Genomic DNA, 27,597 nt, shown 5'->3' with positions numbered 1-27,597 from the left:
TGTACCTCCCAGTACATTGACAAACATGCTCCCCTCACACACATTGTATCCCTCACACACAATTCAACACTCACACACACATTGTACCCCTCACATACACTGCCCCCTCACACACTCTTCATCAGACCTCTGTGCATGGGCTTTCCTGGAAGAGCATTGAATCAACATGCTTACTTTAAACTTTAAGAGAGGCATGCTTGTCACTGGTAATGACAAACATCCCTCTCTCTGGTCCCACCCTCTTCTCATTGAGCCGCTGTAATAAGAAAAATGGCTGGGCCAAATCTTTTTCCCAGTGTAGCCCTGACTGCTATTTATGATATCAAATTGTAGCTTTATTTATATTGTATCAAACTGTGTATTTCTTTGAAGGGAATCTATAAATTGATTTACACAGTCTGAAAATGATATAACTCCTCTACAGAGGGATTTGGATAAATTGTGGGACTGAGGAGGTAGAGATTCAATACAGATAAATTCAAGTTATGCATTTTAGAATAAGCTACTACATTAAATGGGGCTTAGTTAGGGATAACATTAAATAAAAGGGGGGACAATTATAGATAACAAACTAGGCAACAGTGTGCAATGCCGGGCCGGCTGTTGCAAAGCCTTGTAAGGTGTTTTTGTGTATAAAAAAGGGTTTTGATTCACATAATCAATACATAATTTTGCCTCTTTATAAATTAATGGTAAGATTCCACCTTAAATATGCAGTGCAATTTTGAGCACCAGTTTAAAAGAAGGATAATGTATGACTAGCAAAAATGCAGAGCCAAGCTACAAAATTAATAAGGGGGATGGAAAACATTAGTTATGAAGAAAGGCTTGAAAAGCTGCACTTGTTTTCTTTAGAAAAAAGGCATCTCTGAATGGATATGATAGTACTATGAAAATATATACAGGGTGAGAACAAAGCACAATGTGCTTACCTGTTCATTAGTAGAAATATACAACAGACAAGAGGTCACTCATTAAGACTGGAAGAAAGGCGGTTTTACTTACTACAGAAGAAACGGGTCTTTACAGTAAGAACAATAAAGATGTGGAATTCTCTACCTAAAGAGGAAGTCTTATCAGATTCTACAGATACTCTTTTTTTTTTCTTATAGACTTGGATGCTTTTTTGTCTAAATTGAATACTCAAGTATATAATTGATATGTATGTGATCATGTTGTTGATCCAAGAAGAAATCTGATTGTCAATTTGAAGTCAAGAAGGAATTTTTCCCTTTTTGCGGCATAATTGGATAAATGGGTACAATTGGTGTTTTTTTTGTCTTCTATTTGATCAACAGCATAAAAGAATATCTTTCAATGTTGAACTTGATTGACTTTAGTCTTTTTGTTAACCTAGACAATCGTGTAACTATGATTTAGACCTATGTACTTTAATTTTTTATTTTTTTTGTATCATACATAGAATAATTCACAAAAGTATGAATTCATATGGATTCAAAGTGGATTGAAAGGAATTCTCTTTCAGAATTGTCCCACCTATAACCAGAATGTGTTAGAATAGTTAATTTTAAAGTTATTAGGTTTTATAAAAAACGATCTATAGTTTTCCAGTAAGGCAATATCAAATTGCTAAGATTTATTATGGAGGGGGTAATTTAGATCAATTTGCAGTTACATTGGAGCTTATCCAGTTACCAAACCACCAAAGTGAATGCATTCAACATGCTAATTAACAGATGAAAATTCACATAGTAATCATGTCTGGTAAACTCTAAATTAACTCTGCAGCAGTTCTCCTGGACTGGATATTTTAACAATCTAGCATTGCTTGAATGCTTACAATCTGCTATAGTGTTTGTCCTTAAGGTAACTAAAAGTATTTAGTGCACACACTTGGATTTGAGGACTGATCAGTACATGTTAACACCTAACTCAATTGTTCTGATCTTTTGAAGGATGTAAGCATTGGCAGACACCTCTGGCAATACAATGTGTGCTCACTTTGACATACAGCACATTCTAATAGAAATTGACAGTGTATATAAGAAACATACTTGGCACATAGTGAATGTATGCAATTATGCCTTATTGAATAGATCTTATGGAGAAATTACTGCCAAGAATGTTGTATTAAGCAAAATAGGAAGCTAATGATCACCACCGTTACAAACATATCTACTGCCAAGAATGTTGTATTAAGCAAAATAGGAAGCTAATGAGCACCACCGTCACAAACATATGTATCAAGCATGCCGTAAAGCTCAATATTACATTCCATTTTTATTACAGAGTTCTATTCCATAACACTCACTAATATTCTGGATTGCTTTATGGGACAAAACAAATATATAAGAGACATTCTATAGAAGATGAGCATGTTGTATATTGAAAAACAGGGTCCTAGAATAATGTAACCAATATTGTCTATCTAGCATGCAGTATGTTTATTGCAATGTGTCTGACGCGTTTTAGGGACAGTGAAATAACTCTCATGTAAAAATGATGCTATCTTGTTTATAATAACAGAGATTCAATGAGGTAACTCACGTTGTATCCTGTAGTAAGCCATAAATCCATGCATGGTTATATCGTTGTTAGTGTAGAAATTAATTGACATTGATCCTCTTGTGCTGATGGGGGATGGGATGGAGCTACCACAAATAGTTGCAATTGGAGATGTAGAACTTGTTACATCACTGGTGATTTTGACAGTGTCTTTACAAGGTGAGCTAGCTGTGAACAGAAAACATAAAGCTATCACAAATATCGCAAGCTGCCAATAAGTCCAACAATTATGCAAACAGAGCAGCACAGTGCCTTATGTGCACATGGCAAAGGCATTATCTCTCCATGTCCTACCATTAAAAGGAACTGCCACCACCAGGCCTCAGAAAAAAGGTCTAAAGGTAAAAAATGAAAAGATAGCTGTAAAGAAAATAATTTGGGCAGGAGGATTAAAGAGTATAGAAGGGGCATAAATATCCCCAAACTGGGCCCCTTATAAACACTCTGCTCCACTGACCAAGTGAGGTACACGCTGGGAGACCTGGTAGATGGAATGTTGCTTATATCAGGGATCAGTTTAACTGATCTTTTTTCTGGAAAAGGAACAAGAATTTTAGATCTTGCTTTGGGTGCTTTGAATCCCTGAGCGTTCCGGCATGTTATAATCCAACACATCACATTATCCATCTTTACAGTTTTATAAACTGATAGTCTAAGCAAATGCAATACAAAAACTTATATGAACATAGTCTCTATCAGCAAGAAAGGTCAGTACGCCATTGGCACCGTAGGGAATAGTTTTATTTTCCTGCAGAAGAAGTAGTCGGACATAAGAAAAAGGTGGCAGGTTCTCATCACTAAGGATAATGAATGTATAAATGGAAAAAGTGAAAAGGATAAAGCTTACATTTTTCAAAACATAATTTTATCAAACCCCTAAATTAGTGAAATTATATTAGGTTAAAACTGCCAACTTTGTTGTTTCCTAAGAAACTGCATTTGAGAGGGTTTTGTCCTTATAGGATCACTCACATATTTATATGTTTATAGGAACACTAGGGAACACTACAGGCAACCAGATAACTTCATCTCATTGAAGTGGTCTGGGTGCAGTGCCCCTGTCTCCTTAACCCTGCAATGTAGAACATTGCAATTTTTAGAGAAACTGCAATATTTACATTACAGGGTTAAGACCACGAGGAGCATTGGATAAGACCATCACAGAGGATGCCCTGCCTACTTGTAGGGACAGGGACACTATGGCGTTACCAATACAGACTTGTATTCCTGACGCTATAGTGTTTCTTTAATGAATCGGTTTTAGTGCATAGACTGTGTCCTTGCAGTCTCACTACTTAATTATCTGCCATTTGAGAGTTAAATCACTTTTTTTTTTAGCTTATGCAGCCCTAGCCACACCTCCCCTCACACAGCCTGCATGAAAAACTTTTTTTTACAGCATTGAGTGTTTACTTTTGAAGTTCTTATCTCTGTTTAATTGAACGTAATTCACACATAAGAGACTGCTGCAGGGTCCAGCAGGCAATTAATATGCAGGAGATAAGAACTTCTAAATTAAACACACTGTGCAACGAGGGAAGTTTAAAATGTAGTTTTTTTTCAGGAAGGGTGTAGAGAGGTTGTGTGAATTACAGCCAGGGGAGGTGTGGCTAGAGCTGTATAAACAAAGTGATTTGTCTAAATACAGGTTTTTTTTATTATCAAACACTAATAGCAGAGCTTGCTGCTAAAGGATATCAGACGTTTGGAGACTCTAAACTGGTTTGTAATTTTTGGTATATTTGACAAGGGAATTGTATATTTTTGCCTAATTTTTCCAGAGCGGCTTCTTTAGCCTAGATTTGCAACTTCCTTGTCATATCCACATGGATCAGTGTGGATTGAATTTTGGAATGTTATTTTTCTCTTAAGTATAGAACAAAAATGTTACCCACACTCTAGTTCAAAATTCTGAAAGGTCAGGACAATGTACGTATCGGAGTCTGTATGGATACTATAGTTGCAATTCAAATTGTTGTCATATTTGTCTGGGTAATTTGGAGAAATTATTCCACCACTTGATTTAGTAAAATTAGCACCACATTCTGGAAGAAAAACAAAACACAATATTAATAAATTATTTAAGCTTTGCACTCCTAAAATGATAATTTATCATCATTTCTCTAGCCAGTTATTAAAACATCAATATTGTTATCTAACAACTTGAAACTGATCTCAAGTAACTGAATCGTGGCTATCAGTTTAATCAATAAAATTAGAATAACAAAAACGATTACAGAAATAGACATTTAAACATAGTATTGATGATTACTTTGATTGAGCTCATTCCTTAGTGTCTAAAATTGTCCGCAACATTCTAGGTATTATTTGTAGCCCTGGCAGTTTATCCCTGAGTATGTTTATGCAGAGTCTGTTGATTGGGCATTAAATCAAGTTTTAAAAAATAATAATAATAATTCTGGTATCAATGGAATCTTTTCAGCATTTCTCGTTGGAACACTGACAGTATACTATACATATAAAATGACACAAACTATAATATCATTGAGCATGCATGGATTCTTCCCAAGTCAAGTGAATACAGGACAGATCCAAAACAAAGACATAGCAACCAGTTTTGAAAAGAAACCATGCCACATCACAGGAATAGGTGGTGCCAGGATTATTTAATATAATGTGAATTGTTGGGTAAAGGGTTATTTTTGAAAATGTGAATTGATGGGTATTCAAAGTGAATTAAAAGTGAATTTTCAAATATAGAACAAAATGGCTGAATTGGAAAAAAATCTCAGCTGTGTTCTCGGTTTTGCTATATTTGAAATTTATGTTCAAATCCTGACAGCTCTCGTTTTAATGAATAATCCTTAAAATAGTGTTTACACTATTTCAAATCTCTTCGGTTGTTGCCAGAGACATTTCATAAAAGTGCCATCATGCTATGAATTTACGAGCATAGTCTTCAGATCACATTGTATCTGTTCCAAGAATATCACTTTGTGCAACACTGTGAATTATGGTAATGCTTAAAATTAGAATAATCATACTCAAAATTAAATTCAAGAATTCCATAACCAGGCATACATCTGATAATAAAGTGCATAAATCTAACTTGTATTCTTGCTTTATAAATCCATAAACATTCACGTAACTATTCCTTTACACATGGTGTCCACATTGTTTCCAAATTAGCCTTAGATCAGTAAAGGGTATTAGTCCTTAAATTAAGCTTTAAAAGAACATGTCTTGGTCTGTTCTAACACAGTGGGTGATTACGTTCACTAAAACAGCATGTAGCACAAGATAAATTGTTATATATAAATTGTTGAATGATTTGATCAATTTATCTTTAGCAAGAGTCTGGTAAATGTATTAAATGGTATCTATGACTTGGAGTAAAAACAAACACTTTTGATGCATTTTTTAAAGGCGCGTGTTTCGTGGGTTTGAATAACTGCACGTTATTCCGATGTAAACATCACACACATACGTATCTCGAGACTTTATGTGCAATAAAATAAATACCACCTTGCTAAAAATAACTTCTTAAAAGAAAGTCTTGCATCTGATGTTCCCCACTTACTGCTGATGAAGGATGCCGAGAAACCACTTCCTGGTGCAGCTTGTGATTGGAAAGTTACTTTAATTACACTTCTCGGAGAAATCACAGGGGCTGGAGCTGAATCTCCGCAGCCCACGGCTAGAAGGTCTTCTTGACTTTCATCAGCTTCGCTCCACACCTGCAGGGTTACAGGGTGTTTATAAGTAGGGGGGAAAAAATCACAGCAATTACATATTTTAATGTACACTATTGCAAATACATCTGTCAGTCATTGCAGCTAAGCATTTTGGTAGTTTAGGAACTAAACCTTAATTCCAGGCTTTGTAAAAATCCAAAATGTTTGAAATCTGCACCATATGTGTATTATAATAATATATTAATAACATATAATGACATGGCAGGACTTTAAAACACACCTATAGAACCTGCCTGCTATATTTTCACACCTCCATATGCCTACTAAAAAAACTGTATCTTGTATTTTACCTCTCCATTTCCATTTTCCTGTTCTTTACTCTAAAATTCTATAGATACTCATGTTATCTGGTTGTTTGGTTTGTTAAATATATCTGCAAAGTTGGCATGTTATTGATAGGATTTAGACATTTGCTGCAAACCTTTTTTGTTTTTGAAAATGGAATGTATTAACTAGAACACAGCATGGATGTGCATCAGCCTTCCAATGTGTAGATAACGATTTTGAGATAATATCACTAATGGCCTTAATGCCTATACATTCTCCATTTTCCATATATATATTTGTCCAGCCCAACTCCTCAGCTTTGCACCCCTCACTGTCACAGAAGCTTCATTAACGGACCCAATTTAACCTTGCCCTGCAGAGAGCTTCAGGAGGAAGCATTTCCCAAGTAAGTTGATTAATCTCATAAGAGCAGGCATTAGGTGCTAGAGTAGGACCTGTCAAGAATGGGGTACATTGACATCGTGGCAGGCTTATGCAATGTATGATCATATACTGTAACTAAACCCACATTATTTTTTTACCTAGCTGAGGTGTTTTTAAACAAAAATATAACATTCTGTGAGACTTCAAATTGTTCTTTAGTGAATGAGCGAGTGTGCTGGATCTTGTATGTTATATGAATTGACCCCAGCAGCAATGTATGCATGTCCAGGTGAGTGCAGCCATCTTGGTTTTATGTATATATGTAGTATAACAACTTTTGAGAGCATATATTAATCCACTAACCTTCACAAAACTGCTCTCACAGTGTCCACTGCTGTCTGGAATGTTGAAGTTGTTATGGAAGACAAGTTCGAAGTGACTGCTCACGTGTCCTTGTATTGTCCAGGTACACCGGACATTGGAAGGGAAGTTTTGAGGCCAACCTGGAGATTTTATGTACCCAGTATCTGCATGAATGTGTCCACCACATCCTAGGAAAAGAGAAGGAATGTGCTTTATGGAAAAAACAAACAAACAAGATGCCACAGGCATTAAGCACTGTGGCATATATGTGTGGTGGCAATAGATGGTCAATTAAATAAAAAAAATAAAAAAGGCATATAGTAGTTCAATTAAAGTTAGTTTTAGTTCATGACCCCTAAGCAGTTGTTGGGCAGAGTGGGGACAAGTAACTGGGCAGATTTAAGTGACTCAGCTGTTGCTGGGGGACAGGAGCTGTGAGGATTGGTGGCTGGCAGGGAGCCAGCAAAGCGCGAGAAACAGGTAAGCATAAATTGAGCCGAGCAAGTTAATTCCCTGTCAGCTGTTATTGACAGGACGGGAGAAGCTCAGACGGACCCACCCGCTCTACCCTATTTGTTTAACTTTTGTATAAGTATTGTCGTGGTGTTTGAAGCTTGGGGGCAAAGTCATCCTCAGGTGCAAGTTCTGAGGAAGGATATATGTTATTTTTGGTGGTATATAAAAGGCGCTCAGGTCTGCTATGTCTGACTGGCAATTAAGTGGTGGTGAAAGTTAAAAGTTTTAAGTTAAGTGAAAGTTGGTGGAGAGTTTACTGTTATCAAGTATGGTGTTATGCCCCATGTTTCAAGCTTTTAATAAACATCACGGCCCAGCCCATTGAAATAAAATAAACGGTGTCTGTGTTTATTGTGTGGTCTAAGTTCTTTATGCGAATTATTGCCTACCGGACATAAAACAAACAGAAAACATAATGGCGGTTGAATTGGAGGGAGGAGAGGGAAAAGATTGATTCTGAAATCTTTATTTCAGCAATCACCTGTGGCGATTTAGCAACATTTCGAGCTCTGTAAGGTCACCTTTATTATTCTTATAATAGTATTATAATAATGGGTTGCAGATCATGGTGTGTTGGTCCCATACTGAATCTCCAACGTGTGCAGCAACTGTGACTTGGTTCTTTTGATTAGGCAAGCAGATAATTTTATTGCCTGCTCCTTTGCCAGCCATACTATATATATTATTGAATATGGCACAAATTGCTAATAAATCTGTTTATTACTACATGGTATCTAGCAAGGAAAATGAAAAGACATATTCTGTTCCCTCTTACCACACCAAGGAAAAAACTATTTGCAGAAAGAAGAGATATTCGTGGACCTACATATGTATATTTTTTGTTTCTGTGAATAGCAATCTGTTATTTCTCAATAAATTAATATGTGACCTGCTCACAGTTAAGTAGAATCCTCTGAAAAATGTAAATAAAACTATTATTTAAATTAAAGAAAAGAAAATGTTACCTGCGGTAACATTTTCTTTTCTTTGGTTTTTACTATATATTGGGGCTGATGTGTATTGTAGTCCTTGCTGCTGGCCCAGCAGTAATGGGACTAAGCGCAGGACTTCTCTTTTTGTATTATTATTTAAATTACATGGCACCATTATGAAACTTTTTTTTAATGAGTGCCACTTAAGAGCTGGGAATTTAGGGTGAGAAAGCATTAGCGTGTGCTTTTTAACTCCTACAATTCTCACTACTACTAAAAATCTAACATTACTGTAGAAAACATGTTTCTGAACTGATAGATATATCCATGGGACAGCAAGTCCATCTGAACTGATAGATATATCCATCGGACAGCAAGTCCATCTGAACTGATAGATATATCCATCGGACAGCAAGTCCATCTGAACTGATAGATATATCCATCGGACAGCAAGTCCATCTGAACTGATAGATATATCCATCGGACAGCAAGTCCATCTGAACTGATAGATATATCCATCGGACAGCAGGTCCGTCTGTACTGATAGATATATTCATCGGACAGAAAGTCCATCTGAACTGATAGATATATCCATCGGACAGCAGGTCCATCTGTACTGATAGATATATCCATCGGACAGCAAGTCCATCTGAACTGATAGATATATCCATCGGACAGCAGGTCCATCTGTACTGATAGATATATCCATCGGACAGCAAGTCCATCTGAACTGATAGATATATCCATCGGACAGCAGCTCCGTCTGTACTGATAGATATATCCATCGGACAGCAAGTCCATCTGAACTGATAGATATATCCATCGGACAGCAAGTCCATCTGAACTGATAGATATATCCATCGGACAGCAAGTCCATCTGAACTGATAGCTATATCCATCGGACAGCAGGTCTGTCTGTACTGATAGATATATCCATTGGACAGCAGGTCCGTCTGTACTGATAGATATATCCATCGGACAGCAAGTCCGAGCAAGTCCGTCTGAAATGATAAATATATTCATAGCAAGTCTTCCAGTTTATGAGAAGTTAGTAAATCTCTCTTTTTAAGTAGAGTACTTTTTTCCATTAGTATTAATACTTTATTATCTTTACAAGAAGATACTAGTTTTAATGTTATTCTATTACCAACCTAATGCATTTGAGGTCCAATTGGCATAAAATCCTCCACCATGAATTGTGCTGTCTGAGTTGAAGAGCACCAATAATTTATTAGACCCTGATTGAATGGTTCCAGGAGATGTGGTGCCACAATATTGCCCAATTAGAGGTGATCCTGTGGAGGCTCCATTGACTATAGTGACGGAATCCCAACGGCAGACGGCGTGAGATTCTACATCAAAGTATCCAAAAGATAGCTGTTGAAAAAAAACATAAACAATGAACTTGATGACAATAGCACATTATGGAAACATTCTACTATCTTTTTCAAAAGCATTACCATAATTCTAAAACTCTTAGCTCTTTCTTTAGGGGTCATTCACTAAATAGTAAATAAAGGTAAATTTAAACCAAAATGCTAAATTCAGGTTAAAATAACTAAGCTGTGACCAAGATTAGACAGATTTTGTTTTCCAAATCAGCTATTTTAGCCTACATTAAGCAGTTTAGTTTTACATTTATGTTTTACTTTTAATGGCTAATACACTTTATGTATACAGCGTGTAAATTCTGTGATCCAAATTTACTAAACCAATCACTGAATATTTGGCAGACTATTGATTCTCTATGTTTCTCAATATATGCATATTGTTTGAGTTAAGAAAATACTATTGTGGCCAGATTACAAACATTTACATTTAGGACAAATGCACAAGGCAAACCGTTGACCTGTTTCTTACATAACACATATTTCCCAACTGTCCATATTTTGATAGTACTGCCCTGATTTGGGACTGCGATTAATCCTGAGTAACATGATACTTTACAATGTGGTATATGCATAGTTGCTTGAAATTTTTAAATTTTTTATTAACGTCGTTAATATAAACTGCTTTTGAGAAAAAAAAACCTCCTTTGGAAAAAACCAAGAAACTGCTTTTGAAAAAAAAAAAAAAAACTATTAGATGATGCGGATTTCAATCACAGTTCATAGTTCACCTGTTTTATCGACATGGCGTATCGAGCCATAGAGTTTGCTATACTCACAGTGATGGTATCACCTTCCGGCGCTTCCAATAGCCAAGCACAGTGGCTCAAACTGGGGTAAGATGCAGGGAAGTTGGGGCTGGTAAGAGAACCCATTATGCCATTTTGGATCCCACCACATCCTAAGCGACAACAGACAATATTAAAACGCGTGATATTAATGTAATAGGTACAATGCTAGTTTACAAAATAGTATCATTGCTTTGACTTAGAATGTTACAATTCGTAAGAGTGAACTAGCAAAAGAACTATGTAATTAAATGCATTAGTCATATTGTATGAATTTTTAAGTGCAAATAAATAAACATTTAATTATTTTATAAATTGTGCATGAAAAACTGGGGTTTCAAGATTAAACAGTAGAAGGAGTGAATAAAAAAACTAAACAAAAAAACTGGCAAACATGGTTGCTGACTGAACTCTGAACATCCCCTATCCTAGATTTAAAAAATGATATAGAGCAAGACTGGGGAATAATCAAAAGGTTACTCCAAGCACCACGACTGCTTTAGTAATTTGAAGTCATTATACTGCCTGAAGTGTGAATGTACAGCATTCCAGTATATGTAACTCCACCTCCATCAGCGTCATTAGCCAGCCCGGAACTAGATTTCTTAGCTATCTAATGTAAATTCTGTGAAAATTTCATTACACAGAATGTCAGTCATTGGCTGAGAATGGTCAGCGGACGCTACCAGCCACTGAATGGTGACATCATTGGCTTCTGTCTTCTGCAGCTCTGCAGAAGCACATCACCAGACCACCAGGGAGCTTTGGACCACCATAGGAATCCAGGTGAAGGGGCAAACTGTGGCTAAACAGTTTGCCCCTTTATGGCAGAACCAGGCCAGGGAACTCCTGGCATTGTTACCAGTGGTGTATTTTTAATTTGTGGTGCCCTAGGCATGATGGAACTCGGGCACGCCCTAATTTCAATTTGCCACACCCCTTCCTGTCAAGGCCACACCTCTTCCTGTTAAAGACTAACACACACTTTGACTGACATACACACAGACATACCCACTCACTGACTGGCAAACACTCTCAGATACACTGATATACACTCACTGGCAGACACACATACTCACACACTCCCTGATTTGACACACTCTGACAGACACACACAATCCCTCAGACACGTACTGACACACACACACTCACTGAAAGACATGCACATACTCCCTGACAAACACACATTGACAGACATACACACACACACACACACACGCACAGGCACACACTGATAGACATACACACACATTCACTGACAGACACACACATTGAGAGATGTACACACACATTCACTGACAGAGAGACATAAACTAACTCACAGAAAAACACACACTCCTTCACAGAAACACACATTCAGTGACAAACAAACTCACTGACAGACACATTCACAGATATAAGCAGACATTCACTGACAGACAGACACACATACACACACGGACACACACACACTGAAAGATAAACACACACACACACAAACTGACACACAGACATACACACACATTCATTGACAGACAAACTCACTGACACACACACTCACTCAGACACACTGACATATATAACAACACATGCACTGACATACACACACACATTTCCCCCCAACATTTACAAATAAATATTTACTTTTATTTTAATTTAAATCCACCCAGCCTCCATACCTTTGGGAGAGCTGGGTGGATATTTACCTGGAGCCCAGTGGGGCTGCTGGGCTGGCCTCTGGGCGGGCAGGCATGCAGGATGGAGGTCAGGCAGGCATGCAGGATAGAGGTCAGGCAGGCATGCAAGATAGAGGGGCGGGCAGGCAAGGGGGGGAGAAGGTGCGCAAAATAGACGGTGATGAAGCTGTGATCTACCTGCTCCCTCATGCTCCACTTAATGATGCCAGGCGCCGGAGTGATGTCACATTCTGGATCCCAGTATCACTGGGGGTCGCACGAGGGAGTTGAGCAGGAAGATCTCAGATCAGCGCTCCTTCGCCGCCCGCATGTAAAAGAAACTGTTCGGGTGCCCTGGGGGGGCTCAAGCGTGGCCAGCCGGCCAACTCTTGGGCCCCCCATATGTCAAGGCAAACAAGGTATTTGCCAGGGCACTTGGGGGGAGGCGTTGAAAGTGCCGCCCATGGCAAATGCCTTGTTTGCCTTGTGCTAAATACAGCGCTGATTGTTAACACTATAAAGTACCACAAACATTTAACTTCAATATCCACTAATTTGCTTTCTTGGTTAGATTACCTGTAAATAAATAGCTGGCTTCGAACCCAATATCTTCCACTTCCGAATTACTCACGAAACGAACCCAGATCTTGGACGCAACAATAATAAGGGGAACCCTGGGCTTTGTTTGTCCACATAATTTGGCTAATAATTGTCCATCTGCATTACCTGTTAAAAGCAAACATCTATAGTATAGATAAATTACATACACATGTATTTATTAACCATGTTTTCTCTCTTGTTAATCCAACCACATTTTCTCAGTGATTTTCTAAACTCTCACCAGCAGAATTGCCCCTCGTCCTTCATAAGTAACAGTGACATTTTGTATTTTTCATTTTATTTTTAAGAAACCCTGCTTTTTTTTTGTGCCACTGTAGATGTCTTTACCTTGGTGGTCCATCCTTCAAGGAGCATCAAGTTTGTGTCTCAACAAACTTAAATTGCATTCTTCCTCACATTGTTTAGAATAAGTACATTTGTCTTGGAATTCTGGACAATGTGAGGAAGTTCAACCAGTGTCTGTAGATGAAACACAGCAGGTGACCTCATTGGAGAACACAAACAGGGGCCAACTGATCTAAGTTAACCTTAGATGCAAACACATATGGTACTCACCTACACGTAACTCTATAAAGTCATTTTGACAGTTCTGGTGTTTTTCCAGTTGTAATTGTGAAAATGAGATATAAGTAGATGAATTGTAGGTATTTGGATTTTGAATGACCCATTCACAATTAAGATTCTTTGTGTAATTAGTGACTTTATCGAATCCAGGGGATGTGAAATTTCCTCCGTTAGGTCCCATAAGTTCTCCTCCACAAACTTAAAGAAAAAATAAATAGTATCAATTAAATAGAAAATTTAAAAAAAAAAAAAGATGTCTGGAACATTTAATAAAGCCTTCTTTTTATTTCAAAGCAACCAATGCAGGTGTTATTTTTTTTAATAACAAAAAGGGTTTTAGATCATTTGCTAAACACATTTCCAGGTGCTTTTCGGACCATACTGTAAACATTTGGTGGATTCATTTATTCAGCTCTAAAAAAAAATCTACATTATTAAATTGATGGTGAGATTCTTCTTTATCAACCTGGGGCAGCTGTCAATGCATTTTGCACAGAGATCTATAGTGTCAATGTGTGGTATTGCCCTTTTGCTTTCAGGGAACAAATTTGTGAAGACTAACATAGGCCTCAATTTAATAATCTTTCCAAATGATTCAATACTGTTGGAAAAATACTTTTTAAATTATTTATTTACAAACATTCCAATAAACTTTAATGGTGATCTTTAGATATATCATGTGGGAAGATTTTCTTATAGATTGTAATCATTTGGAAAACGTATTAAATAAGAATTACTTCAAGAGGAGTTGTAGACTGGTCATCCTTTAGTGATTTACCTGCATCTTCCATTGAACTGTAAGTTGCCAAAAAGCCTCCATTGGAAATTGATCCATCTGTAACAAAAACCACTTTCATTGTGTTCCCAGACGATCTCACTTCCATATCGGGAATTACATTAGCACATAGCTTCGCTATAATGGGTGACTGGTTCTGAAAACCATTGTAAACCTAAAGTAATAGATAGAAAAAAAACAACAGTCAAAAAAAGGCAATTCAAAAATACAACAAACATGTAGTCTTGTGTATCTAAAATATAAAGTGTACCATAATAATAATAATAATAATAATAATAATAATACCAATACACAGGTTCAAAGAAACGCAGATGTTTTGTAGTGTGTTACTCTGTTTATGCACCATACAACTTTATAGACTGACGTATTCTTTTGCGTTTTTGGATCACACCCTGTTTTTGAGTACGGATACACCTAAAGCCAAGTTCAGTGGCATATTGTATATTGAGTAAGTAAAATGCTAGTTACTAATAGAAGGAGATAAAGTACACACGAGGAGAAAGATAAAACAACACATAGATTGGATTGACAATCTTACAATACATTACAATAAAACACTAGTAGGCAACGTCTAATTTCGAACGATATCTGTTTTAATGACGAGAGATAACAACAACATAATTTCTAGTGCAAGTTTTTTTTACTCACCTTCAGTATGAAAAAACCCTATACCGTATATACACGGTAACATCCATTCAGTATGTATGATAAGCATAATACTTACAGCAATGTAGTCACTGTCACAGTTCTGTGTATCTTCAAGTCTTAGATCATTTAGCGTTAAAGTGATGCGCTTCCCTAAGGGTGCTGTTATCCTCCACTCACATACTCGATTGTGAGGGTACATATTGGGGTAATTGGGTGAACGAATTGTTCCGCTGGGGCCAGCATAATCTCCACCACATTCTATAGTAGACAGGACACTTTTTAAAAATTAGACAATAAACATGTTGGCATTAGTTACATAGACAAGAGTCTTAAATGGTCCTTTGCATAAAATATATTATTTTTTATTCTAATCTGTTCATCGGTATTACCTATTCATCTTAACCAATATGCCCCTTCCAACCAAGTGTTCATTGGTGATAGCTAATTTCTGTTTCTTCTATGTATATATACTAATCATCCACCTATTTTCTGCCTGCAATCTCCCACTAAAGTATGCCATTGATTGTGGTTCTAAAGGCTAAGAGAACATCGTGAATTAAGTAATTAACAAATGTCCACAGAGCCAAGCTTAGCCACCAGATATTCAACCCTTACCATCCACCATCTAAATTTCTAATTCTCTATCAACCATATAATTTCTAATTCTCTATCTGTTGTCTATAACAATAAGTATACAAACTACAAAAATGTGTTTGACCAATTTACTTCCCTTATATATTTCAATTTACATTATCTATCCAAGTATTTAGAGAAGGTGTCATCACTACACGTGTGTGACTAAACATTTGAATTTGTTTGACAACACTTATCCAGTGCCACCTTTTTTGTCCTTTATGTGATGGGTTTGTGCCCCACAGCAACACCTTTGTGCTGAGTTACTTGTTTGCTCACCTTCAACACTTGAATCATATCGCAGTCGGAATCCTTTAGCGTTTACAGATCCGTCGCTAACAAACTTGACATACGCAAAGCTATCAGAGGTCACCATATCACCTGGTATTGTACTGCCGCAAAAAGTTCCCAACAATCTCCCTAATTATAGAGAAAGGGTTAACAGATTACATTTAGATATACAGTGTCAGCTCCTATGTGACATTGTAACAGAAACCTGTAATAAAAAATGTAAATAAAAAACCGGGACACCCATTAGCAATACAAAAATCGCTAAAAAAAAATAAACACCACCCCCCCAGTGAAATACATACACACTAGAAGTAATTAAACCTATTCATGGCCAGAAGTGGCTGTTACAGCTCATCCCCTTCCTGGTATTCAAATAAGAATCTTTTTATTAACATTTTGTAGGAGCATGATGAGAGCCCCCTAGACCTGGGCCATCTTAACAGCACATTAGGCTCCCGGGCAAGGCAATGCACTGGGGCACTGCCTATGCAACCGCTCACAGGAAAAAAACATAAATTATAGATAAAATTAAGCTTATGTTTATTGGTACCTCCAACAAATACAATACAAACACACAGACACAGATGGCCAAATACACACACACAGACAGACTGCTGAGTACACAGGCAGACATGCTCAATACACACACACACAGATTGCTTAATACACACAGATTGCTTAATACACACACAGACTGCTAAAAAAAAATACACACAGACTTCTGAACACAAACATACAGAGACTGCTGAATACACACACAGACTGCTAAATACACACAGGCTGCTGAATACACACACACACAGCCTGCTGAATACACACACAGAGACTGCTGAATACACACACATACTTCTAAATACATACACACATAGTCTGTTGAATACATACACACACAGACTGCTGAATACACAGACTGCTAAAAACATGCACACAGACTACTGAATACACACATACAGAGACTGCTGAATACACAACCAGGCTGCTGAATACACACACAGACTGCTGACTACATACACACACACAGACTGGCCTGCCTGCTCGCGGGAGGACCGTGTTGCCTCCCAGGTCCAGCTCCCTACCTCCTTCTGCAGCAACAAACTGCCTTCGGGTGAGTGAGGGAAATCTGTGATCTCCCCATCGGCCCAGGAAGGCAGATATCAGGGCCTGCTCTGCATGAGGCTGGCAGGGGAGATTAAAGGATATCCCCTGTTGGCCTCAACACACGAGGAAAGGCATCTCTGGAAAACCTGGGACATTTATGCGTCTCGAGGATGATCCCGGTCAAACCCAGGACATCTGGTCACCCTGTCAATATATGAAATGCAGGGACACATATAATAATCTACTGCAGGTGTAGGCAACATTTTACAGCCATAATGCTGTCAAAGCATCAGCGGAGATGTGATCCACAACATCTGGAGTACCAATGATTTCTGATCTAGAGGCCACCATAGGGCACAGTAATATGGCCACACTGGACTTTTATATGTTTATTCAATTACAGGGGATAACCATCATTGTGCTGTGCCAAATTATGGTCTTGTGTAAATGCAAAGGTGCTAACTAGCACATGGCACACCAGGTCTGACTCATCGGCTTTCCTTAATAAAGCCAGATGGCATTGGAGTGAGCAGCAAGGGATTGTGCCTGTTTTGAGGTGAGTGAATCAGGCAAAATATCTCCAGATTAATTCATGTCCCAAAATATTGTCTAGACCTTGAACCTTTGTCCTGCCATTTTAGTTTATTTACCTGGTGTCATAATTCTCTGGGCCTCTAAAAAATGATGGAGATATGACCAAGCGCACACATGTGAGTGCATCATAGAACAAAACACCGCAACAATTGTATTACATGTTATGTGTGTAAATTGAATTGTTGGGCTGCTACACTGGATCAAAATAAGACAAAAACAGTATTGAAAAAAATAGGAAAGTCTCTAATTTGACCCTGAAGCTTCATAGAAGCCTAACGAAATGTATACATTGAGGTAATTGCTGTATTAGTTGTGTTGAAAGTATGAAACATAAACAGTGTCCTTTTAATAAAATGTTTCCTTTTTAAGAGTGTATGTATAATTATGTGAGATGTATCAATCCATCCATCATGCATGCATATCATGTGTACCTCATGTGTACATTAAACAAGAAAGAGAGAAAGTACAAAAACTAAAAAACAGAAAAATGTGTCAAAAAATCAATACATGCTATTTTTCTCAATGGGCAGCCATTGATAAACTGAGATTATAAGCTGACACTTTCAGCCGATCTTCACCTGAAAAAATCTTACTCATATGTGGCAGGAAGGAAGTAAAAGGGTAGTGGTGTCAATCACCAGGGGACCAACTTCACGGTTAAACTGTTACATGGTGGTAACATGGTACCCAGAAACTCGGGCCACAATAACAACTTCAATGAGCTGAACCTGTTATGGGAGTGGGAGTGTTCCTTTAAACATAAGCATAACAAAAATGTGTGTGTATGTCAGCTTGAGTCAATCAGTGTTACAAAGAACAAAAACACACAGCGATCTGTAACTGGCTATTGCCATTTCTCAAATTCCCTTCTGGCTGTGCCTCTTAGTAAGGACGATTATGGTAACATTTGAACCCATTTGTGGATACAGAAAGTACTGTCAATTTGACTGAACAACCAGTGTTTTCATTTAATTTGTTATTGAGATCTGTAGTAAATCACATTAAATCAGTCTAGGCATTTTCATATTGGAATATACCAATTGTTATTAACACAGAACCGGTACTCATACAATTTATAATTCTACTAGTATTTAACCCCTTAAGGACACATGACATGTGTGACATGTCATGATTCCCTTTTATTAGAGAAGTTTGGTCCTTAAGGGGTTAAGCATTGCTGTAGCCTCTGAACGCTCAGTAAAATTGGTTTAGAATAGTGTTAGTGTGTTATAGAACAGTGAACTCACCAGATACATTATATTCCCGGATCTCAATGAAGTCCTGTGAACAGTTTATAGATCCCTGAATATCCAGGCCTTCAAATTGTATTGTGAGGTAATGTCCTGTTGGCCCATTAAAGTACCATTCACACAAAGAATCATCAGGATAGTTATTCGTTGGGTATCCTTGGCTTTGTATGATGCCATTTTGTCCATAAACAGTCCCCCCACAAACAGCTGAAAATAATGTTATAGAAAGATAATTGCTGTGTATTTGGAAAAATAATTCCTTCAGTTTGGCTAACCATCCAGTATAGGTGACCATCCAATATGGCTGACTTCCTAACTCTTGTTGTACAACAGAAGATGCACTCAATGTGAAAATAAAATTTTCAATGGCTACGTTTTAGACATGTGAGACTATATAAACAAAACATTCAAATACCAATCTTTCAGTTTGTTCTCTAGCAATCTGGACCACATTAATGAAATGCATTGAGCAAATAATAAAATACTTCCTTCTGAAGGTCAGCATATATGGAATGGTAATAGGCACTGGATCCCAATCACAGATACTACTTGGTTATTGTAATGAACGTGGACATATTATGTCACAAAAGTGATTTAAAGGGACACTATAGTCACCAGAACAACTACAACTTATTGTATTTGTTCTGGTGAGTATAGTCAGCCCCTGAAACCTTTTTATGTAAACACTGCCTTTTCAAAGAAAAGGCAGTGTTTATTTTGCCCCGTAGGCATCTCTCCAGTGGCCACTCCTAAGATGGCCACTGAATGTGCTTCCTGTGGCAGTGCAGCACAGTGTGCAGCACTGACATTCAGTATCTCCACACTCTGCACGGAGACACTGACATTTCCCAATAGAGATGCATTGATTCAAAGCATCGCTATGAGGAGATGCTGATTGCCCAAGCTTGCGTTTGGCCCCACCCACATCCTGCCTCCTTGCCGATCTCAGCCAATCCAATGTTTTCCCTATGGGGAATCATTAGATTGGCTAAGATCATAAATTCTGATGATGTCAGCCAAGGAGGAGGATGGGGGTGGGGCCAATAATAGCAGTCTCGCATGGCACTAGAAATAGGGTACGTTTGTTTTAGGTGGTTTTAACACTAAAGGGTCAGGGATACAATTCTGAGTTCCTGACCCTATAGTGTTCCTTTAACTCCTAAATGACAGAGAATTGAGCGATGAGACTGCAAAGGCATGATTATACACCAAAACTACTTCATTAAGCTAAAGTTGTTTTGGTGGCTATAGTGTACCTTTAAATGTTAGGTAATATATAGAAATACTATTCTATTAACATAAAGATGCTGTGTGTTCACATTTACTTTTAAAGGTCCTAAAATATTCATACAATGAGGCCAAATACTCCATATTGATCTAAACATTAAAAGACAAACTTAAAAAGGAGAAAGGAATTCTAATCCTGGAGTTAATGATACAATAACGACACAGTATGACAACTGTAACACTATCAGCATTTTTAGCAAAATCCGGAAAATTATGGGAGTTTGATAAAGGAATTGCATTTGTGGCTAAAATATCTGAAATGTAAAAATAGCTGAAATTGAGGTTGCTACCATGGTCAAAATTTCAAATATTCTGGTCAATTCATTTAGTTAATAACCATGTCAAACCATAGCCTTTGGAAGAAGGAAGATTGGAAGAAAATAAGATAATTCGATTATAACCATACCTGTAGAATAGATAGCCTTGAATCCTTTCTGGGTTGGGCTATTGTCGGTTCTAAATCTGAGGTACATGGCCGTGCCCAGTGATTTGTAGGTGACTGGTAGAGTATTGCCACACAGCTTAGCAAGAAGCCTTCCACTGAAATCAGCACCATCGCGTAATTCCAGGTAACTGGAGTCGCAGCTGAAATCGGTAACAATTTTTTTTTTAATTGTTTATTTTGTGTGTTTTACCTCCTCATGAGAAAGGTGTTAAATTATGGTGAATAAAGAGCTTATGCTAATCTAACAAAAAATATACCTTTTACTCTTGTTACAAATAATCAGACTAAAACTCAGCAGAAGATAATACAAGGCCACTAACAATTTGCTATTTTTAAAATACAGGAATCCCAACGGAATAACAATGATCTATAGAATATCTCTTTTTGTAGGAATCATAAGGATTAAAATCGACTTTTTGCTTACATTGTACTATAGTTCCCAATATTCCATCAAACAAAAATCCGCACACTATATGGAGAACATGATTTGTCAATATAAATACCTCTCAGATGGCTGAATATCAAATTGATCTTGAAAAGAAAGCTGGACCGATTCTCCATCTGGTACTATGATGGTCCATATGCAATCAGAGTTTTGAGGATAATTGTTTGGATAGTTGGGTGAAATGATATATCCAGTGGGATTAGAGTCGCTGATATAAATTGTTCCTCCACATGCTAAACAGAGATACATCAAGTGAATGGTTATGTAGTCATATTATTATATATTAACAAAGTTATTTTCACGTAATTCAGGCCTGGACAAAAAGCGGATCTACAACTTTGCAGAAATACAGATCTTTCCTTCTTTGAATGAGTTGCTCACAGAATGCAATGTTGTGTTGTCAAGGATTGTCATTGGTTTTTAAGGAGTTAAGTTCATTCTTACCCAAATTCATGGCCTGGTATGTGAGTTTAAATCCTTTGCCCTCATTACTGCTGTCAGAAATGAAGCGAACAAAAAGCTCATTGTCAGTTGTGTGCATCGTAGATGGCGTGCTACTACCACAGAATTTTCCGTTTCCCCCGATCTGTCCTAATGAAGGCGATGACTCATCGGGACCATTTCTAAGCTGGACAATAATATAGCGACACACATATCAGTATTGTAATGTTTGTAGCCCACTTTCCATTCAGTGTGCATACCTATGGTTCTTGATTGAATAACATATGATGAGACATACCTTATTTAATGAATAAATAATAGTAAGGGGGTTGTTCACCAAACAATTCATGGTGAACTACAATTTTTTTATTGAAAAACATAGCCTAACATAGATAGGTTAGAAAATGTGTCAACTGAGCTGAATTTGTAATAGTTTATAGTTAAGTGAATACATCCGGTATCAGAAATTACATATAGGCCTTTCATTCTGGTGAAAAAAAAAATGCTAATAGTATGAATTTAAATAGCTCACTGAAGTGGTTATGGTGCCAGGATACTGTCTCTGCAGTCTTACGATTGGGATATATTTAAATGCAGCAAAAGAGGAATTTAAAATAGAACTTAGAGCAAGACCTACAGACTCTGTTAATCACAGAGCCAGGAATTACACTGAGTTGGTATGTCACTAATGACATGGAGGGATTTGCAGGCCTTTCTCCCTGGGAGTGAGCCCTTGCAATCCCAAAGAGAGACCCTCTCTCTGTGATGATCAGTGCAAGCTGTGATACATGTATCCATAACACAATCTTCAATACTGTGCAGAGGTTTCCAAATTGTCATCAACAGGGCCAAATAAAAATGAGAATTTTTGGCTTGGCCACCAGTTTGGCTGGCATTTCCCACTGCTTTTATTTCTCTTTAGACAAGTAGTATTTAATGGGACTTACAATATGAAATAACAATAACAAGCAAGTTTTTATTTGTCTAGAAAAAACTAGCTGTTCTATTGCCTTCTTACTCATTATGACCCACTAAAAAGGCCCCTATGGACCATTTGGCAACCACGTACAGCATCTGTCATGTATTGTTATATTATATTCCCATACAATCAGTAAACACTTACTTCAATGTAGTCACCGCTGCTGCAGGTGCCATCATTGTTGGGAATTTCAAATGTTCGGTCGAATTCGACACGAATTGTGTAACCATCGGAGACTCTTACATGCCATGTACAGTTTAGATTTGGGTTGTAATTCTCTGGATAGTTGTGAGAAGAGATTACTCCTATATTGGCTTGTAAAGCTCCACCGCAACCTGATGTTAAAAGAATAATTGTGTTATGCAGTATCGTTTTCAGTTTTAAACAAAAAAATGTGTTGAACACTATCTGGGCAGAGTAAGACTAAACATAAGGTGACCTTAGTGGGTTGTCTAGAGCCCAGGGGTTAGAATGGGGTCACAGAACCATTATATGCTTTGCCCATTCACCATCCCTATGGATAGAGTTAAGGAGGCCCTAAACTAATAACCAGCCTAGGGCTATATGGAACGTTAATCTTTCTGTGTCTAGGTTGGTTTCTAAAGAGTAAACTGTCAGAAATTCTATTGAATATCAAGTGCGCCTTATGTTTTAGGCCAAAATTGCTGAATTGGGAAAAAAAAAAGCAGTTTGACTATTTTGGCCTAAATTTCATATCATACGATAGTGAATACCCCAATTGGAGCCACTGTTCTTTTACAGAGGTAGAAATGTCAGGGTAAATTAAAATAAATAAATGACAAATAAAGAATGTCTATGCTGCACAATTCCTCATTAATTAATGATTAATTTTCTGCCTGCTGCAATTTAAATCTACATAGCAAAGGCCGATGTGTTTTATGTGATGCCCATAATAACTAGGGTTACAGTTAGGGCTAGGGTTAGAGTTAGGGCTAGGGTTAGAGTTAGGGCTTGGGTTACAGTTAGGGTTAGATATAAGGATATAAGGTTAGAGTTAGGACTAAGGTTAGAGTTGGGGCTAGGGTTAGAGTTAGAGTTAGGGCTAGGATTAGAGTTAGGGTTAGAGTTAGGGCTAGGATAAGAGTTAGGGTTAGAGTTAGGGCTAGGATTAGAGTTAGAGCTAGGGTTAGAGCTAGAGTTAGGGTTAGAGTTAGGACTTGGGTTAGAGTTAGGGTTAGAGTTAGGGCTAGGATTAGAGCTAGAGTTAGGGTTAGAGTTATGGCTTGGGTTAGAGTTAGGGTTAGAGTTAGGGCTTAGGTTAGAGTAAGGGCTAGTGTTAGAGTAAGGGCAAGAATTAGAGTTAGAGCTAGGGTTAGAGTCTGGGCTAGGGTTAGATTTGGGACTAGGATTAGAGTTTGGGCTGGGGTTAGAGTTAGGATAAGGGGTAGGATAAGGCCATCCTATATAAATATATATAAATGTGCCAATCTAACGAAGATTGGTGGGCATTGCTTTCCTGGGCTGCAGCGATTATTTGTACTAGGAATGCTTACTTTTATGGTAGGACGCATTGAAGCCGCGACCAGAGCCGCTTGAATCGGAGGTGAATTTAACGAACATGCTGTCGCCGGATGATCTGATTGGTCCAGGGAGCTCTCTGCCACAGAGGGTGGCTAGTTCTGGAGACTCGTTATTGTCACCTGCAAAATAACGATAGTGAAAATGTGAGCAATGCTATCAGGTGTATTACTAAAGTTACAATTCAAAGTCAATTTAAAATTTAAGGTTAAAATAGCTGAACTGGAAAATTTCTCTAAGTCAGCTATGCTGTCAGTTTGGCTTTTCTGGTCTTAAATTTGAAATTCACTCTGAATTCTCTCTGTAGCAAATAAACCTGTATGCTTAATTCATTCTTAAAGGGATTCTCCAGTGCCAGGAAAATATACTTGTTTTCCTGGCACTGCAGGACTCTGCAATGCCCCTCTCCCTCCCACCCCCCATCCCAAGTTGCTTACTGGAGTCCAGCGCCGATGTCCCTCAGCGCTGGTCAGGCTCCGCCTACTCTCCACCCACTCTCCGCCTACTCTCCTGATGTCGGCGGGGGAACCTAATGCACATACGCGGCAATGGCAGCGCACGCGCTTTAGACCTCCCCATAGGATAGCATTTTCCTATGGGGATTTCGGCGATGCTGGAGGTCCTCACATAGCGTGAGGACGTCCAGCGTTGCTTAAAACACTTTTTGTGTTCTAAGAACACGGAAGTCCCTCTAGTAGCCATCTGATAGACAGCCACTAGAGGAGGAGTTAACCTTTAAGGTAAATATTGCAGTTTATGAAAACGGCAATAATTACACTTGCATGGTTAAGGGTAGTGGGAGTTCGCACTCTGACCACTCCAATGGGTAGAAGTGGTCTGGGTGCCTGGAGTATTCCTTTAATGAAGAATTAATATACGCAGACCAAGAGTGCCTCTTTGACATTGTCCACTAAACCAGGAATATTGGCAAGAGAACTGCAAATTTAAGACCAAAGTAGCTGAGCTTGTAAAATAGCGGTAAAAAAAATTGCAATTCATAATGTCAGTTCTTCACCATTCCCAGTTTAGTGAGTAACCCTGATTGGATTTTGAGGACACCATCTATCCCCAATTAATTCAAGACATGGACATCTGATGTTCTTGTGAAAAGTGATACATTTTGCAGGATTAGTTATTTTTTAAAAATGATATTCTTATGGAGATTACTAAAATGGAAAGGTTACTTATGAGACAAGGACACGAAAAATAGAATCGTAACAAAATAATAAATATTTATCAAATAAAAATAATTTCTGGAGTAAAGAGGTAACTGAGCTAAAGCTTACTCTATTTTTTAATTGATAGAGCCATTTAGAGCTATAAAGAAATCACATATTGTCTTTAAATAAGAAATGATGTACCAATGGCATTAACAACAACATTATTTGTCATATTTAAAATAGAATATCCTGGAGATGAAATGCTCATTTTTGACACAACTGTAAACATCTAAAATTGATGTGGGAAAAATGCATTTTCTATGACTTCAAAGCTCCTGAGAATTAGCCCCCAAGAAAAACCAAGCATAACGTTGTTATATATTGAGCTACCAGATAATGATCATATAAGTTAATGGTGCATATCGTTTTCTCAGTGGCAATATTTTGAGGAGGTCAAGGAAATCCCCTAAATTTTCAAGTTCCTTATAAATGAAAAAAAAAAGTGAAATACCATTTTAGGAAAGATGTGAGTAACATACATACATTATAATTCAGTTTACGTGAAATACTAACATCTAAGCCTCCACAATTTATTAGAATGTGTTAATTTCAATCATTACTTTTTTGCCTTTTTTAAGAGTTCTCCAATTTCATATCTACTATGACCAAGATATGGATTGTATATGTGTAAAACATGATTTCTTTCCTATCTTTATGCTATGTTTCTTAATAGTAAGCATTTATTTGTATATCAATGTGATGTGTGTGCATGTACAAAGCTTTGCAATAAAAATTACATATGCAAAAAAGGATTTTAATGAGTCCCTAATTCTGTTTCATTTGGGCTATAGGTCTTTGAGGGTTTATAAGGAGTAAATAAACAATGGGATTAATTTTCTATGTGTTCATAAAATATACTCTGTCTGCTGAATGTTTTATTATGTATTATCAATGGCAATTGTATAGATTTTTCCCACAGGATTTCACCAAGAAATATGATTTATATTAAGATGAATTTCTTTTTACATAAATCTACAAGGTTATTACAATAATTGATAAATACCATAGTAATGACACATAACATTGTCAGAATCTTTTAAGAATCCATAATCACTCTAATAATGTTTCATGAAAATGTTATATGCATGAGAACAAATGCTTCAATATGAGCATGTGGCCATGGCATGAGTATCCCTTTAAGCCATATAAGTGATGGGATGCTCAAAGAAAAATGGCCAAAGGCTACGATCTCATGAGAATCCCCTATAAGACTATGTATCATGTGAAAAGAGTCCTTTTTTCAAGAGGTTTTCTTGAATCACCTGGAGCCTTTGCAACTATTTCCCATCGATCATAACTTATTCATTTTATGGTATATGCAATATATATTTTTTACTCTTTGATCACATTCTACTGTTGATTATATTGACCGTTATATATCTATGGAATGCAGTGGAAGGACTATCCAAGGAATTCAAGAAATATGAATGAAGTAAAACAGTTTTGTAAGGAAGAATGGTTCATGTGTCTCATTACCGGCTAATCAACCTCCTATTTGGTGGAGGTTATCGCTGATCAAGGGTGTTTTTTAAGATTACTAAATACAATTTTAGACAAAGTTTACTTGTATTTGTGTTGTGAGTTTGAACAGATTTTGTTTGTCTTTTAATGTGACTTTTCAGAAGAGCACCCCACATTATCATGAGTAAAGAGGCAAAAATCCAGATTACCAAAATAAGGAAACAAAGCATTTGCATCCTTCTTCCTGCATTGATATATGAATTTGTGTTTTGTAAGATGATTCCCTTACCATCTTTTATGACTAGCTTGTCATAATTACAGGAACGATATTTTTCAATGTCTAAAGACAAGATGTTTAACTCCACTGTGGACTCTGGTGATCTGATAACCCAAGTGCAGTCCAAACGATTGGCGTAATTATTTGGCCATCCGGGGGAGAAGAAAAATAAAGGTGTTTCTCCTGTAATTAATCTGCCACCACAAGCACCTGAAAGGTAATCGAAAACAAGACATAATAAAGAACATTTCTTTAAACCGTACAGTTTTGCAATGCTTACTAATTATCCTTGGTAAGCATTTTAATTTTGTTAGTCACATGTGGTCCTTTGCATTTTTCCTCAGAGCACTGAGTGAACGCAGTAGTCATGATGCTTTGTCTAGTGCCTGTCAGAGAAGAGCACAAGGTTTGTGAAGACTGCTGACTGCGTTTTCTGGTTCTCCATTCTCAGAACAGACATTGAGCAGCTCAGT

General features: G+C 37.4%; 1 protein-coding gene across 1 annotated transcript in view; it reads right to left on the bottom strand.

Moving 5' to 3' along the window:
* CUBN (cubilin) overlaps positions 1–27,597 on the bottom strand; it is a 211,485-nt gene that overhangs the window by 26,551 nt on the left and 157,337 nt on the right. Inside the window, exons 40-57 of the mRNA XM_063452505.1 lie at positions 27,137–27,334; positions 24,142–24,288; positions 22,772–22,962; positions 21,652–21,835; positions 21,266–21,440; positions 20,724–20,902; positions 19,028–19,237; positions 16,077–16,217; positions 15,241–15,422; positions 14,499–14,670; positions 13,712–13,918; positions 13,112–13,261; positions 10,872–10,993; positions 9,856–10,081; positions 7,257–7,444; positions 6,068–6,224; positions 4,422–4,571; positions 2,509–2,694 (exon numbers count right to left, since the gene is read on the bottom strand). Of these exons, the coding sequence (XP_063308575.1) occupies positions 2,509–2,694; positions 4,422–4,571; positions 6,068–6,224; positions 7,257–7,444; positions 9,856–10,081; positions 10,872–10,993; positions 13,112–13,261; positions 13,712–13,918; positions 14,499–14,670; positions 15,241–15,422; positions 16,077–16,217; positions 19,028–19,237; positions 20,724–20,902; positions 21,266–21,440; positions 21,652–21,835; positions 22,772–22,962; positions 24,142–24,288; positions 27,137–27,334 (3,165 nt within the window). The remainder of the gene's footprint in view (positions 1–2,508; positions 2,695–4,421; positions 4,572–6,067; positions 6,225–7,256; positions 7,445–9,855; positions 10,082–10,871; positions 10,994–13,111; positions 13,262–13,711; positions 13,919–14,498; positions 14,671–15,240; positions 15,423–16,076; positions 16,218–19,027; positions 19,238–20,723; positions 20,903–21,265; positions 21,441–21,651; positions 21,836–22,771; positions 22,963–24,141; positions 24,289–27,136; positions 27,335–27,597) is intronic.

The sequence above is a fragment of the Pelobates fuscus genome, chromosome 4 (assembly GCF_036172605.1).
Source record: "Pelobates fuscus isolate aPelFus1 chromosome 4, aPelFus1.pri, whole genome shotgun sequence".
In the NCBI taxonomy this organism is placed as follows: Eukaryota; Metazoa; Chordata; class Amphibia; order Anura; family Pelobatidae; genus Pelobates; species Pelobates fuscus.
Note: the sequence above shows the minus strand (reverse complement) of the source record. Positions and strands in the feature narration are given on the sequence as shown.